This window comes from Podarcis melisellensis (genome assembly GCF_964234715.1).
Source record: "Podarcis melisellensis genome assembly, chromosome: 16".
In the NCBI taxonomy this organism is placed as follows: domain Eukaryota; kingdom Metazoa; phylum Chordata; class Lepidosauria; order Squamata; family Lacertidae; genus Podarcis; species Podarcis melisellensis.
In genome coordinates, this window is record NC_138533.1 from 11,819,819 (window position 1) to 11,833,850 (window position 14,032).

General features: G+C 49.9%; 1 protein-coding gene across 2 annotated transcripts; it reads left to right on the forward strand.

The window, feature by feature from the left end:
• Nucleotides 1-398: 398 nt before the first annotated feature.
• On the forward strand, nt 399-12,547 carry SLC3A2 (solute carrier family 3 member 2). 2 transcript variants are annotated; one of them, XM_081891599.1, is made up of 10 exons: nt 399-546; nt 1,371-1,832; nt 4,666-4,839; nt 5,109-5,209; nt 6,020-6,088; nt 6,450-6,514; nt 7,677-7,881; nt 8,511-8,654; nt 10,343-10,453; nt 11,469-12,547. In XM_081891599.1, exons 2-10 carry the CDS (start codon nt 1,379-1,381, stop codon nt 11,814-11,816), a joined length of 1,671 nt encoding a protein of 556 aa, XP_081747725.1. In that variant the 5' UTR covers nt 399-546; nt 1,371-1,378; the 3' UTR covers nt 11,817-12,547. The 2 variants fall into 2 exon arrangements, with proteins under 2 accessions (XP_081747725.1, XP_081747726.1); XM_081891600.1 differs by lacking the exon at nt 399-546 and adding an exon at nt 613-637.
• Nucleotides 12,548-14,032: the final 1,485 nt, after the last annotated feature.

Here is a 14,032-nt window from a genome sequence, read left to right on the forward strand (position 1 = left end):
ACAGAAACGCTGTGGATCACCAGCATGAAGCTCACTGGTTGCTGGTTGTCCATGGACCACAGTTTGATAATCTCCAGCCTAGCAGCATCCCTGCTGGCTGTCTCCTCCTGCAAAGCAACCCTTCGGTTCTCATGAGCATGAAAGCTTAGATGGAACCTCCAGGTTCAAAGGCAGTATACCTCAGTTAGCAGTTGACTGGCTGGGACAAACAGTGAGGTGGGCTGCCATGCACATCTATGCCTCTCGTGAGTCCCCAAAAGCATTTGGCTGGCTGTTCTTAGAGGCAAAGAGAGAGAAAGATGGACTTGTTGTCCCAATTTTTTGTTGCGGGGTGATGATGATGATGATGATAGGTACTCAAACGCCTTCGCCATCGTGAGGTTGGCGAGGCAGCTCCGTTCCACCTTAAGCGCCGGCCTGGGGGAGCCGAGGGGGCGGGCCGGGGGCGGAGGCTCCGAGCCTATTTTAGCTGCCGGCCGGCGAGGCTTTGCTCAGAATCGGATCGAACCGGATTTCCTCGAGGAGCCAAGTTCCGGATCCTTTCAGGTAGAGATTGGAGAGAGACCCCACCTGCCGGCCTCGCTCCCCATTCCCCTGATTTTACACCCGCTTTTACGCACTAGATACACCTCCTAAAGTTGGTATCCAGAAAGCGGATAAAGGCAGAAGAGAAGATCTGGATTAGGGGGAGGGGGGGATGGTGGATAGGGTCCGGGGGGGGGGGCGGGCAGCGCAACGCCTCGGTAAATGGAGCTTTCTCTTCAAAATCCCCCTTCCCCTCTCCATAGGGTTGCCATTAGAGAGCGTGTGAATTTCACCTCTTATAATAGGGAGGGGAATGTATTTGGGGTTAATGGCCCCAGGGATCTAATAGGGGTGGCATAGTGACTGCTGCTGAGGGGTTTTTTTTGGGGGGGGGGTCTAGTCTCTGGCATACATAAGGGGGTATTCCTAAAGAGGGCTCTGTAAGGGGGGGGGTTACTAGTATCCAGGTAGGCAGTTTTTGGAGGGACAGAGGTTTAAAAATGGACTTTGTCTGAAATTTCTAAAATGTGAGATTCTAGGGTTTGAGCCTGCTGAAAGGTTTTCGGTGCAGCTGTTCATTGTGGCTGCTGGGAAGCTAGACGGGCTTTTGGTGCCCCCGGGGGGGGGGCACGGGCACCAAGGATAGGTTCGGAAGCCAAGCCTTTGATTGAACCCTCAGTTGGATTCATCCAGGAAGGGTAGCCCAGAGGCAAGCTGGTCACTGTGGAAGACGGGTGTGTTGGGTCAAGCAGAGCCTTTTCCCCCCCAGAAAGGCCTTGTGAACTAAGGGGGCTCCCTCTGCGCCCCCTCTCTCATTTCCAAACCGCCTGCTTCCTTTCCCCCAGGTGGCACCATGACCTCCCCGGGTGTAACCCCCGACACGGAGCTCGACATGAAAGACGTGGAGCTCAACGAGATGGAGACCGAGAAGCAGCCCATGAACGCCTCTTCCCCGCTGGCCAGCTCGCCGGGCAGCCTGGGCGAGAAGAACGGGGTGGTGAAGGTGAAGGTGGCCGAGGAGGAGGAGGAGGAAAGCGCCATGGTGGCCAAGTTCACTGGGCTCTCCAAGGAAGAACTGCTGAAGGTGGCCGGCACCCCCACGTGGGTGCGCACCCGCTGGGCGCTCCTCATCCTCTTCTGGCTGGGCTGGCTGGGCATGCTGGCGGGGGCCGTCGTCATCATCGTCCAGGCCCCCCGCTGCAAGGACCTGCCCAAGCAGGAGTGGTGGCAGAAAGGCGGCATCTACCGCATCCAGGACGTGGCAGGGTTCCAGGACTTTGGGGACGACAACGTGGGCGACCTGGCAGGTGGGTGCTGCAAGGGGGGGCGTGGGGGTCTCTCCTCCCCACAAGTCCTAGCTATTCAATTGCAGGAGAGGGCAGCAGCTCAAGAATAAAAGCCTTGCACTCAGAAGGTCTCTGGTTCAATCCCCAGTATCTCCAGGTAGGGCTGGGAGAGACCTCTGGGAAGCTGCTGCCAGTCAGTGTAGACAGCACTAAGCTGGATAGACCCAGTGGTCTGACTCAGTAGCCGCTGGCTTCCTGTGCTCTTAAGGACACTCTATTTGAAGGGTTGTAGCTCAGCATCGGAACAGCTCAGGTGGTTGAGATACCATCGTTTCCAAATTCCCAACTTTCCAAAAAAAAAGAGCAAGCATCTAGCATTTGTAGAACCCGAGACATGAGACAACAAGTATGAGCACTATTTTTGTGGGTTCAGAAACTAACCTGATCCCTCCCCACCTTCTTGGAAAATTTATTGCGGACTTGCAGGTCCAGACTTCCTAGTAGTAACGTGATGTAATTAATGGGCACAGTGCTTGTGTGAATGCCAGTCAAGGACTCTTCCCTTTTCACTCAACAGCCTTGAATGCCTGGGAGTGGGGGGGGGGGATCATGAATATCTGCCCTCCAAGCTAGTTAACAGGGTGGTGTTGCTCAGAAGTAACTGATCTGCTGTAAACAAAACTTGAGAAGGTTCCTGGAATATAACCCGGGACCTATGCTTGCCTGCCCTTAATGCACCCTGCCTATTCCTCTCCTCTGCAGTCAAAAGGACTATTTTTCAATGCAGAGTTGCTGGCTAAGGTCATTGCAGGCAAGTCCCGCAATGAGGCTTCTATGGCTCTGAAAATCGCCTCCTGGGCAGTTCAGGATCTCCCTATTGGGCTTTTCTTGCTGCGCTCAGCAGTGCTCTGAGTACATGTGATTAGCAGCTGCCTCTCCACCCCCCCTTCCCCTTTGCTGGCTGCCCATCCGCAGACTGGTACCAGCCAGACTTCCCTGTGCCAAGCAGCCGGTTCTATCCGGCTTTGAAGCAACCACTGGCCTTTGTTTCATCAGTTCCTGACGTCAGCGGGACGCTGACTCAGCACGGAGGCGGCTGGCTGGGTAAACGATTCGCAGGGCTCCACTTCCTTTCCTCCACTGTCTCACTCTGACCCTGCTTCCTCTTCAGATCAGGCAGATGGAGCCTCGTGGCTGGTTGTGTGAACCTTTGTCCTCATTTGCTCAGCTCTAAGTGCATTTGGGGGTTGGGGGGGCACCCAAAGCTCCGGAAGGGGTTATTTTCTCCCTCATAAACATCCCTTTGAGTTTGGAAGTTTGTTCCCGGGCCAGTTATTAATTAATATGATTTATAATAAATATAATAAGCAAAACTGGGCTGGGAGCGGACTTCTTATTACATTTAGATTCTTCATTATTATTATTTATTACCAAAGTTTATATATTGCCCTTCATCTGTAGATCTCAGGGCAGTTCACAACATAAAATTACAATATAAAAATAAGAACAAAAACGAACCAATTAAACCAAATAATGGTACCATTCTGCTGTGCTGTGGCCAGACCACACCTGGAGTACTGTGTCCAGTCCTGGCACCAGTTTAAGGATATTATTAGCAAGCTGGAACGTGTGCAGAGGAGGGCAACCAAGATGATCACGGGTCTGGAAACCAAGCCTTATTAGGAACAGTTGAGGGAACTGGGCATGTTTAGTCTGGTAAAGAGGAGACTGAGAGGAGATATGAGAGCCATTTTCAAGGCCCTCAGGGTGGCATGCATTGTTTCTCTGGTTTCTGTCTTTATCAACACAACAAATCTGTGAAGTAGCGTAGGCAGAGACACTGCGACTCACCCCTCAAGGTCACCCACTGAGTCCCATTCCTGAGTGGGAATTTACCCTGTTCTCCCAGGGTCTCAATCCATCACTCTTAAGGTAGCATACATGTCTTTTTCTCTTCCTCAAGTTTACTCTCACAGCTTCCCTGTGAGGTAGGTTAGACTGAGGGACTCCCTGGCCACCCACTAAACTCCATGGCACAGTAATAATTTGCACCCGGGTCTCCCAGTAGTCCTCTAAAGGTAAAGGGACTGCTGACAATTAGGTCCAGTCAAGGACGACTCTTGGGGTTGCGGCGCTCATCTCACTTTACTGGCCGAGGGAGCCAGCGTATAGTCCTCTATAATGTCTTCTATAAATAGTCCTCCTCCTCCTCCTCCTCCTCAGCCCTGTTAAATTCTCTGGCCTTTTAAATCTTAACAACAGAAAGTTCCAAATTGACACTAAGGAGGACTTGGGAAACCATTGTATAAACTATTGGCTCATATAATTTTCAAGTTTGTCTCTACAGCACTGAGGGCTGGAAGGCTCTGCTGGATTTATTTATTTACTCATTATGTTTCCGTCGCACACAACTGCTGTGCTCTGTTGCAGACTGGGAAGCAAACTGAGAAGCTTCACTTAAGCATGGCTTCCTTGCTCTGTGCAAACTGGGAACTGTGGCTAGTATCTTCCAAACAAGCTATGATTTGTGTAAGCCAATGTTTCCCAGTTTGGATGTAACAGGAAACTATGGTTCCTGGCTCGAGTCACTGCTCACACAAAAGGAGGGGCAAAATTTGTGCCAAGAAGCCACAGTGCGCGCGCATATTCTGGCTTGTAAAGTCAGGATTTGATCCTCCAAACTCAGCTTGTTAAGTCTGTGGCCATAGTTGGGCTTTTAACTCTGCTGGCTGAGTCCTACATTATCTCTGGAGCTAGAATTGAGCAGGGGATCAACTCTCTTGCTGCACGGGCAGCCCAACCTTTATTCCCCCCCCCCAACAATAACACCTTTGCTTTCTTCCTGTCACTGCAGGTCTGAAGCAGCAAATGGATTATTTAAGTAAACTTAAAGTGAAAGGTTTGGTGATTGGGCCTCTCCACGTCAATCCTGAAAACGACCAGGCCGGAACCAACCTCAAGGACATTGACAAAAGATATGGGACGCTGGATGAGTTCCGGGAAGTCCTGCAGCTGGCAAAGAAAAAAAGTAAGGGCTACTAGCCATTGCTCTGCCTCTGAATGCCAGTTTCTGGGAATCGCAAGGGAGGAGAGGTGCTGTTGTGCTCAAATTCTGCTTGTGGCTTCCTGTTAAGGAATCTGTTTAGCCACTGTGAGAACAGGATTCTGGGCTTTGGCCTGATCCATCAGCCAGGATCTTGCTCTTATATCCCTGGCTGCAGTGCCAGCAAGAGGTCTCTGCAGAAGTTCTCGGCGTCGCCTTTCTGACTTGCAATGTGCCTTGCCTCTCTCTTTCAGGCTTGAAGGTGGTTTTGGATCTGACCCCCAACTACCGCAGCCAGTCGCCTTGGTTCAGCCAGGAGATCCGTCTTAACACAGATTTGCAGGACAAAATGAAGGTGAGGGAGGAAAAGCACACAGTGGAGCATTGGGAAGATCTTAAGGTTGCCACCTTTATTGGGTGGCGGTGGGGAGGAATTTCTTTACACCTGTGCCTGGGTATCACAGGTGAGGAGAGTTGCTGCTTGCTTGCCCACCCCCCAGGTCTAAGGTTCCCCCCATCTGATTTATAGAAATTTTATTATTAATGTGCCACCCATCTGACTGGGTTGCCCCAGTCTGGGCGGCCGCCACTCTGGGTGGCTTCCAACAAATGATATAAAACTGCAGTAAAGCACCAAACATTAAACATCATAGAATTGTAGCGTTGGAAGGGACCCCAAGGGTCATCTAGTCCAACCCCCTTCAATGCAGGACTATGCAGGTGGCCCATAAAGGGTTTGAACCTGCGACCTTGGCATTATCAGCACCATGCTCTGACCAACAGAGCTAACTGGTTTGAGTCTAAATACTTTAGATCAAATTTAAAAACTAAACAAACCTGTAATTGGTCACATATACCCATCTCTCAAGCAACTTGGGGCAGCGCACATAGCATTCCTGGCCTTGCAACAATCCTGTAAGGTAGGCTGAAATAGCAGCCTGCATGGTCTGAGCAATGGCCTCCTTAATGTGAATCAACACTCTCGTTCCTTATAGCAGGTGGGCGTATTTCCTTATAACCTAAATAAAACTAAATTCACCAATGGCTAATTAGCAGGGGCTGAGAGGGAGGAATCAACCAACACAACAGGATTTGGGATCTTTTTTAGTGACCCTTGAGGACTAACTGGTTGTCTGGTCCTGTTTTTTCCCTTTCCATCCCTCAGGAAGCAATTACGTTCTGGCTGGAGGAAGGTGTCTCTGGGATCCAGGTCGGAGGCGTGGAGCATTTAAATGTACGTGGTGAGCCCATCCCAACCAATCTCCATTGATTCATCCTTCTCCCCACCCACCCCAGTTCAGGGCACGAGCGCTTAAGGGACAAAGTGAATTCCCTTGTGAGCTGGTATTAAAGAGTGGTGGCCTGCTCTTGTCAGATATATGGAGGTTGTTTTCTCTTACAGGGGGAGGGAATTTTGGGTTGTACAGAGTGGAAGCTCAGTGGCAGGACATCTGCTTTGCATGCAGAAGGTCAGAGCAGTTATAAGGCCACTTCCTGCCTTCCTTCCTGTTTGGGATAGTGGTTGTGGGGTGGAGCTTGAAGTTCCTGCCCTCAGCGTGCATCTGTCTCACTCGCCGAACATGTTATTTCCTCAGGACACCCAAATCCTGAGTGAGTGGAAGAACCTGACAGAAGAATACAGTGTGGATGACCACATCAGGTAGGTACCACCCCCTAAGATGCACAGCTTCCTTTTCTGATCCCCTCCTCCTCCTTTAAGCTCCCAAGCTGTGCTGCATATACATAGTGACTTACCTAAGAAAACAAAATCAAGTGGATAAATCTGTGCCAAAGCAAACTATCCTTCTGCCATTTCCACCCCTTGCCCCCCATTTTCTCTTAACTTTTTAAAATTCTGCTTTTTGCTAATAATGAGTGAGAGCAGGGTTGCCAACTTGAATAAAATATTGGGGGGCCCAATATTGATCATGTGCATAATTGATCACGTGATGTGGTGCATGGATACCATTTGAATGGCAATCCTCATCAACTTTGAGGGGGCCTGATCCCCTCAAATATTTTACTGAGGCTGCCGAAGTTCCCTCAGCTCCTAGGAGTTGGTTCCTATGAGTGAGGACTAAGCTGCCATACATGGCACAGGAAAAGCCCCAGTGCCTTCTGAGCTTCTACTGGAGACATGACAGCCCCAGGCCTATTTGATCCATATTCCATTTTAAAAAAACAAAGCAAAAAAAAATCCCAGCTTCTAAACATGATGTAGTTGTTGGATTAAGACCTGGAAGAAAAATCAAGGTTCAAATCCCCACTCAGCCATGAAGCTCACTGGGTGACCTTGGACCAGTCACTGTCTCTCAGCCTAACCTACCTCGCAAGGTTGTTGTGCAGACAAAATGGGGAGGCCCAAATATGCTGCCTTGAGCTCATTGGAGGAAACAAGAATCAAAATATACCTATATAATAGAAGCACAGTAAAATCAATTGTGCTGTGCTTGGCCCACAGCTTGTGCCACCTTGATGTCACTCAGTTGCCTCCCATGGTGGTCTTTCATTTGAGCTATCTCTCAGCGGTGGCTGGTGCCCATTGGCTGGTGGGGCAGAAGCAGGAGGCGTAGCCAGAGCCAATCACAGGAACAGCCACCTAATTCTAGTTTTACCCTTCCTGCTGATTTCTACAAGGGCAACACTGAGACTGAGGAGGAGGAAGCTGAGAGGCAGGGCCACCCCCATCCCAGACTGGTTGTAGGCAGGAAAGCAGGCAGGTGGGGGGTTGGCTGAGGGCAGTCTGAGATCAAGGGTGCAAGTGCGGCACTTGCCCTAATGGACCAGCCTCCACTGATCTCCCTCTCTGCTCCTCCTTTCAGGGTGCTCATTGCAGTGACACACAGGCAAGATGCCGAGGGCATTTTCTCCCTCCTCAACGAGACCACAGGCGTGGATCTGCTGAGCAGCCCGTACCTCCTGGGGCTGGTGAAAGGCGGCCAAGAAGACAGCACACGAGGGGAAGCAGCCGCCAAGATGATACGCCAGTACATCCAAGAAGCTGGAAACAAGTGGCCCAGTTGGAGTGTGAGTGGCAACTCTGTGGTTGCGTCTGCATACGTGTGTGTTTGTGGGTGAAAGAGAGCAAGGGGAGTGGTTGGCCGCCGTTCGTGGCCCGGGTGTGGTTGGAAGCAGTCTTGTGCAGATGGTAGGGGCAGCTGGGTACACTGCCCCAGCCCTCAAAGGGCTAAGCTGGCTGGGGGCCCCCGCCAGGGAGTGGCTGCTTTTTTGCTTGAGTTTACAGTGTTATTATCACGAAACTCCCACCCCCGGGCCTCAGACAAGCTCTGCACAGGCCTGGATGAAGGGGTGTGTGTGTGTGTGTGTGTGTGAGAGAGAGAGAGAGAGAGAGAGGATGAGATGTGGTTGGCCCCTGTTTGGAAAACCCAGTGGGAAAAAGGAGTTTTTCAGTTGCCTGCCCTGCTTACATTTGCCTCGTGGAATTTCAACCATTGGCCCTTCAGCCATGTATGGTTGAAATCGCGTGAGTTAAATGCAAGGGCGTCACAAGTGAATTGAAGGTGAGCAGGCAGAGGAAGGAGGGACATTTGCAGGCACAGACCACACAGCTGCTGCTGCTGCTGCTGCTGCTCCTCCAATGGCCCCATTCTAACCCAAGCTTGATTGGATGCTGACTGTCTGTCCTCCTCCTGCAGGTGGGAAGACCCGACATTGGCCACTTGGCCTCTCCGATGGGCGAGCCTCTCCTTCGCCTCTTCCACCTGCTGCTCTACACGCTGCCAGGGACGCCCTTCACGGACTACGGAGATGAGATCGGGCTGCGGGACCTGCCGGGACAGGTAAGGGTGTGACATCAGGGTCTGGGTGCTTTGCTGATGGGTCGAGGGGCAGATAGGGTGGGGTAGAGTGTGTACGTCGCAGGCAGGTTCAGTTCTCTGCGTCTGGGTAGGGCTGGCAATTTTCCCCCACCTGAAACCCTGGAGAGCTGCTGCCAGTCATTGTAGATAATACTGAACTCAATGGACCCAACGGTTTGACTCTGTATAAGGCAACGCCCTGTAGTTCTAAGTAAGATGCAAGCACTAGTCTGTGCAAGGAACCTGCATGTCCTTTGCTTCAGGCAGCAAGGTCTGTTTGGTCTGTTGTTTTGCAAAGGGTGCTTGGGAGCAGGAAGGGTCGATGAGGCTGAGGAGATACAGCAGCGGAGGCAAGTTTTTGGTTCTTCTTTCTGGTGGTTTCAGGAAGCTAGATGGGCCAATGGTCTGATTCTATACCAGGCACCCCAGTGGAAAAGCACCTGGCTTTTCATCAGCCATAGGCATGTAAATGTGGGAACACTGTTTTTGAAGTCTGGAGAGAAACCAGAGAAAGTGCTTGTTGGGGGAGCATTGAAAGGTGCCAAGAGCTTCAATGCCCCCCACAGACGTGCAGGAGAGGCATTCCTTGGCCTCTGCTGCTGGATAACCCAGGACTTGCCAAAGGGTTGTAGTTTTCACTTTATGAAAACAAAAATCTTGGCAGCACAACAAATGCATTGCGAAGGGGCCTGCTGTTTCCGGAGTTCCCATGGTTCCTAGCAGGAGGTGCACAAACAACAGCCAGCTGCTCTGTGGGCGGATGCTCAAGTAGCAATATCTATTTGTTGGACCATTTTAAGGCTTGCTCTGGGTGCAGGGAGCAGATCCTGAGTCTGTAATGTGCTGGAGCTGCCAGGGCAGGGATGGGGAACTGTGGTCCTTCAGATGTTGCTGAACACCCAGCTCTCATCAGCCCCTACCAGCAGGGCGATGGTCAGGGAGGGTGTGAGTTACAGTCCAGCATGTGGAAGGCCACAGGGTTCGTCTTCTGTTCTGGACACATGTCTCAGCCAGTCAGGGATCACATATTAAATGCACTTACAGAAGGGTAAATCAGAGATAAGGGTCCTGTTCCCATCAGCCCTGGTCAGCTTGGCTGATGGTCAGGGATCTTGGGAGTTGTAATCTGTGGAGCACAGATTCCCCCTCTCTGTCTTAGGGGATCAGATCTGGCTCAGTGGTATCCTCCCCACCACATAAGAAGAACCCCGCTGGATCATGCCAAAATCCCATCTGGTCTAGCATTCTCTTCTTAAGCAGCCCAACCAGATGCTCTTATGGAAAGCTCTCAAGCAGTTCCTGAGCGCAGCTGTAATACTCTCCCCAGGTTTGATTCCCAGATACTGCCTTTCACAGTGGATAGAGAACATAGCCATCATATTCCATCCCACATCACATGCAGAAATGCAAGCTCTTGTGTTTTTATAATGTGTCAAGCCTCCGGGGGCAGCATGGAATCTGGGTGAATTTAATGGACAAAAACGTTACTTATACTTGCATTGTGGTTTATTGGACTTGGAAATTCAGATTTCTTCCTGCAAAACACTGGTGGTGGTGGTGGTGGTTTTTAAGGTGCTGCAATGGGCTGTGTGTGATGAGTCTTGTATTTTTTTGACCCCCCCCCCCCCAAGTTTCAGCCATGCTAATAGTAAGTTCTTTTCTCCCTCCAGCCTGCAGCCTCCAGTGTCATTCGTATGCAGTGGGATAATTCAGCAAACTTTGGCTTCTCAAAAGCAAATCAGCAGCAGGTTAACACAGAAGCCAGCAATGTCACTGTACAGGTGAGTTGCAGAAGTGATGGGAGAAATGTGGAGTGGCTCTTGCCAGTAATTTGCAAATGATATGGGGACACATGCCAGCATGTCACAAATAAATATATCCCCCAAATACTCAGCTTAATGCCAACCAAAACTCCATCTAGCCTAGCTTCCTGCTTCTAACTGTGGTCAGCCAGACACTCCCATGAAGCTCACCAGCAGGGCATGAAGGCAACAGCCCCCTCTTGTCATAGGAACATCAGAAAGACTGCCTTGCACTGAGCCAGGTCATTGGTCCATCTGGCTTTGTATTGCCCACACTGACTGGCAGCAGCTCTCCAGTTTTTGAGGCATGCGGCATTCCCAGCCCTCCTGCAGGGGCTGGGGATTGAACCTGGGTGCAAGGCAGTCTCCTCTGTTCCCATTCTTCTCCAGACAAAGTCCAGCCAGATAACTCGGGAGCCAAGCCCCGTGTAGTATAGACCGCTGGTGCCAGTTAGGTCATTTTTAGACTCTGGACTTAATGGTCCAGCATGGAGGGCCTCTGGTGCTGATGTCTGCCCATGCCTTCACTTACCTCAAAACAGGGAAAATCTGGTCCTGCTGCGTTTGGGGCTCCTTCTTGCTCATTCTGCTGAATTGGGGCCCTGGACTTCTGTCTGAAAGGCCTCCCTTGCAGGCACCATCGAGCGGGAGAGCTTTCCCTTGCTGCTTGCCCCCAGTGTCTGGTGGGCAGAAGTTTAGGCTGCATACACACCATACATTTAAAGTGCATTCACCTTCCTCCCTGCAATAATTCTGGGAACTGTAGTTCAACGCACACAGAGCAACAATTCCCAGCAGTACCCCTAGCAAACTGCAGTTCCCAGGATTTCTGTTTGCTTGCACTTTAAGTTTATAGTGTGTATGCAGCCTGAATCGCTAAGCAGTTTTTAGATTTTTAACGCTGGTAAAGCTAGAAGTGGTTAATGAATAACTTTCCCCTTGTCTCTCTCCTCTCTCTCTTTCTTCCCCTACCCCTTCTGCACAATCCCTGCAGTCACAGAACAGCGACCCGGCTTCGGTCTTGTCGTTCTTCAAACAGCTGAGCGAGCTACGGGGGAAGGAGCGCTCCCTCCTTCACGGCGATTACACAGAGGCTGAAACCAGCAACCCGAGTGTCTTTGCCTACTTGCGGGTCTGGGACCAGAACAAGCGCTACCTAGTGGTCCTCAACTTTGCTCCCAGGGACCAGACCATTTCCATAGTGACGTCCCCTCCCCTCCCAGACCAAGTCACAGTGGAGCTCAGCACGCAGCCCACGGAGGAGAAGAAACAGCTGAGTGTACGGGAACTCAAGCTGGCTCCCTTGGAAGGGCTCCTGCTCAGTTTCCCGTATGTGGCCTAGTTTGACTTGCGGCTCCTCCAGCCTGACAGGGAGGAGCAAAAGAGCAGGGTCTGTGCAACTGTCCTTGCAAAGGAGCAGCGTCTGAATTCTTGAAAGGGCACAGTTTTCACAGCATTCTGATCTTACTCTCTCCTGTATCACCTGATTTTTTTTAACAGCTGTCTCTTCTCTCCTTCTGCTCCCCTAATTCCTTCACTCCTTGTACATTCCTTGACCTGCCAGTATCTGGAAAAATGAAACTTTTTATAGTAGGAGGGGGGAATAGGTGGACCCTCAGGATGTTGTTGAACTCCGACTCCCATGATCCTTAGCCAGGGTGGCCAGTTGTTGGGAAGGATGGGAGGTGTAGTTCAATAACATCTGGAGGGCTGTGGGGTCTCTCACCCATGGTGTGTAGAGCTTAATGTCCCCACTACCACCGGATACACTAACATGTCATGTGTGTGAACAGACTGTCCACAGCTCCAGTTTTGACTATCATTTCCACATGGATTGTGTGCTTGTCATTTGGCTGGGCAGCTTTCATCCTTGAGAACTGACAAGTAGAGTTATATGTTTTTGTCAAAGCTACATGCCCCAGCTCCTTCTAAGCCTCTGTACTTTGTGGAATGAATATTACTGCAGGCTCATAGCGTCCGTGCGAGCCTGTCCTGTTCGTGTGCCTGTCCTGTTTGCCAAAACTGTTGTTGTGAACTGGTATGGAATGAGTTTAATAAATTTCTCTCTGCTGACTCTTGTGGTTTCTGTTCAGAATGGTAGTGTTTATGCATGTGCACACAGCCTCTTTCAATTCCCCTGGTAAATCCCAACTCATTCAACAGCACAGTCGTCAGTGGCAGGGGTAGAAGTAGTGAAACTGGTCTGGACTTAACCCCTCAGCAGCTTGGGACCAGGTTACTTAAGGGTACATGTGCTCCTCAGATGGGTCACCACTGAGAGTAACACATGCTTAGATTGTACTAGAAACCAGCAATCTGGAATCAATTATCAGCCGAAATTAGACAGGCCCCTAAGTGTCTTGATGGCTAGTTGCCAACTGAATGTTTTGGTTTAAGAAGTCTTTCCTTGAGGAGTGACCCAGCTCTTTATGGAATATTAATTTTATATATTAATATTTTTTTAAAAAAGTGTTTGTAGGAATTGTATTCATTGTTTGTTGTGCTTTGATGGCCTCAGGCTGTGACACAGTATTATACGTTTGTTAAAGAATACCTGTTAAACAAGGAGCATAATAGCTCTAGCTAAGAAATAGGTTTGAGTCTGATGGAGGAGAGCCAGCAGAGAGGGTGTTTTATAGGCTGGGTGACTTCCAGACATGTGTTTACCTTAATCATGTTATACAAGTGTGGAATTTGGGATTGGGACAAATAATTAAACCGCCTGAATATCTCTGGGCTTTCTTTTGCTTTTTCAACACCCATATTTACAGCTGTAAACATAGGTTACGGTAGCTTTCAGCCTTTTCTGACATGGGACCCATCTTTAACCGAAACAAGCAGGCAGGGATTTTTCTTTTCACCATAGATATATGGGGGTAACACTGCTGATGCTCATTTATTTTATTGTGACCCACCTGAGACCAGCTTGTGAGCTGGTAGTGGGCTCTGACTCAGCAATTAAAGGCTAATGAGTAATCTGTGGGTTCTAGCAGACTGTGGCTTGGGGGCCACAGACAATGCTGTGTAGAGGATTGGGCTGTGGGTTTTGGGTACATTACCATAACTTACACCCTTTTCCACAAGAAGTGGGATGTATATGAATTATTCCTGAAAAAGAAACTATTGAATGTGTGTGAAGAGTTAACATTTTGAGTTTTGGTACTTTTCTCTAGAGTGCCTGCCTATGTACCCTTCACACATGATACTCAAATGTGCTTCTTGTTACTGCCAACTCATTTAATTTTGTGAATTAGGTATTTAAAAATACAACCTGTGAAATCCCTTGGAATTTCAAAACCCTGCAAAAAAGGATGGGGAGAACCTTTGCTGGGAGCCCTTCAGATGTTGGAATCCAACTCCCATGAGCCCCCAAGACTAATGGGGAAGCATGATGGGAGTTGTAGTTCAGCAGCACCTGGAGGGCTACAAGGCCCCCGGCCCTGCAGTAAACTGACAAAGGAGACAGTTTAATAGAACTTCTGGCTTGCACTCTTTATAAAGACTTGAGGAATGAGGTGATCACCCCTCCTTTATTGTCCATTCTGGATCGCCCAGCCA

Excerpts from the sequence above, each read along its gene's own strand:
- SLC3A2 (XM_081891599.1), top strand. The coding sequence starts at position 1,379 with ATGACCTCCCCGGGTGTAACCCCCGACACGGAGCTCGACATGAAAGAC. Across the intron at positions 4,840-5,108 it reads GCAGCTGGCAAAGAAAAAAA|GCTTGAAGGTGGTTTTGGAT; the intron begins GTAAGGGCTACT and ends TCTCTCTTTCAG. Across the intron at positions 7,882-8,510 it reads ACAAGTGGCCCAGTTGGAGT|GTGGGAAGACCCGACATTGG; the intron begins GTGAGTGGCAAC and ends CTCCTCCTGCAG.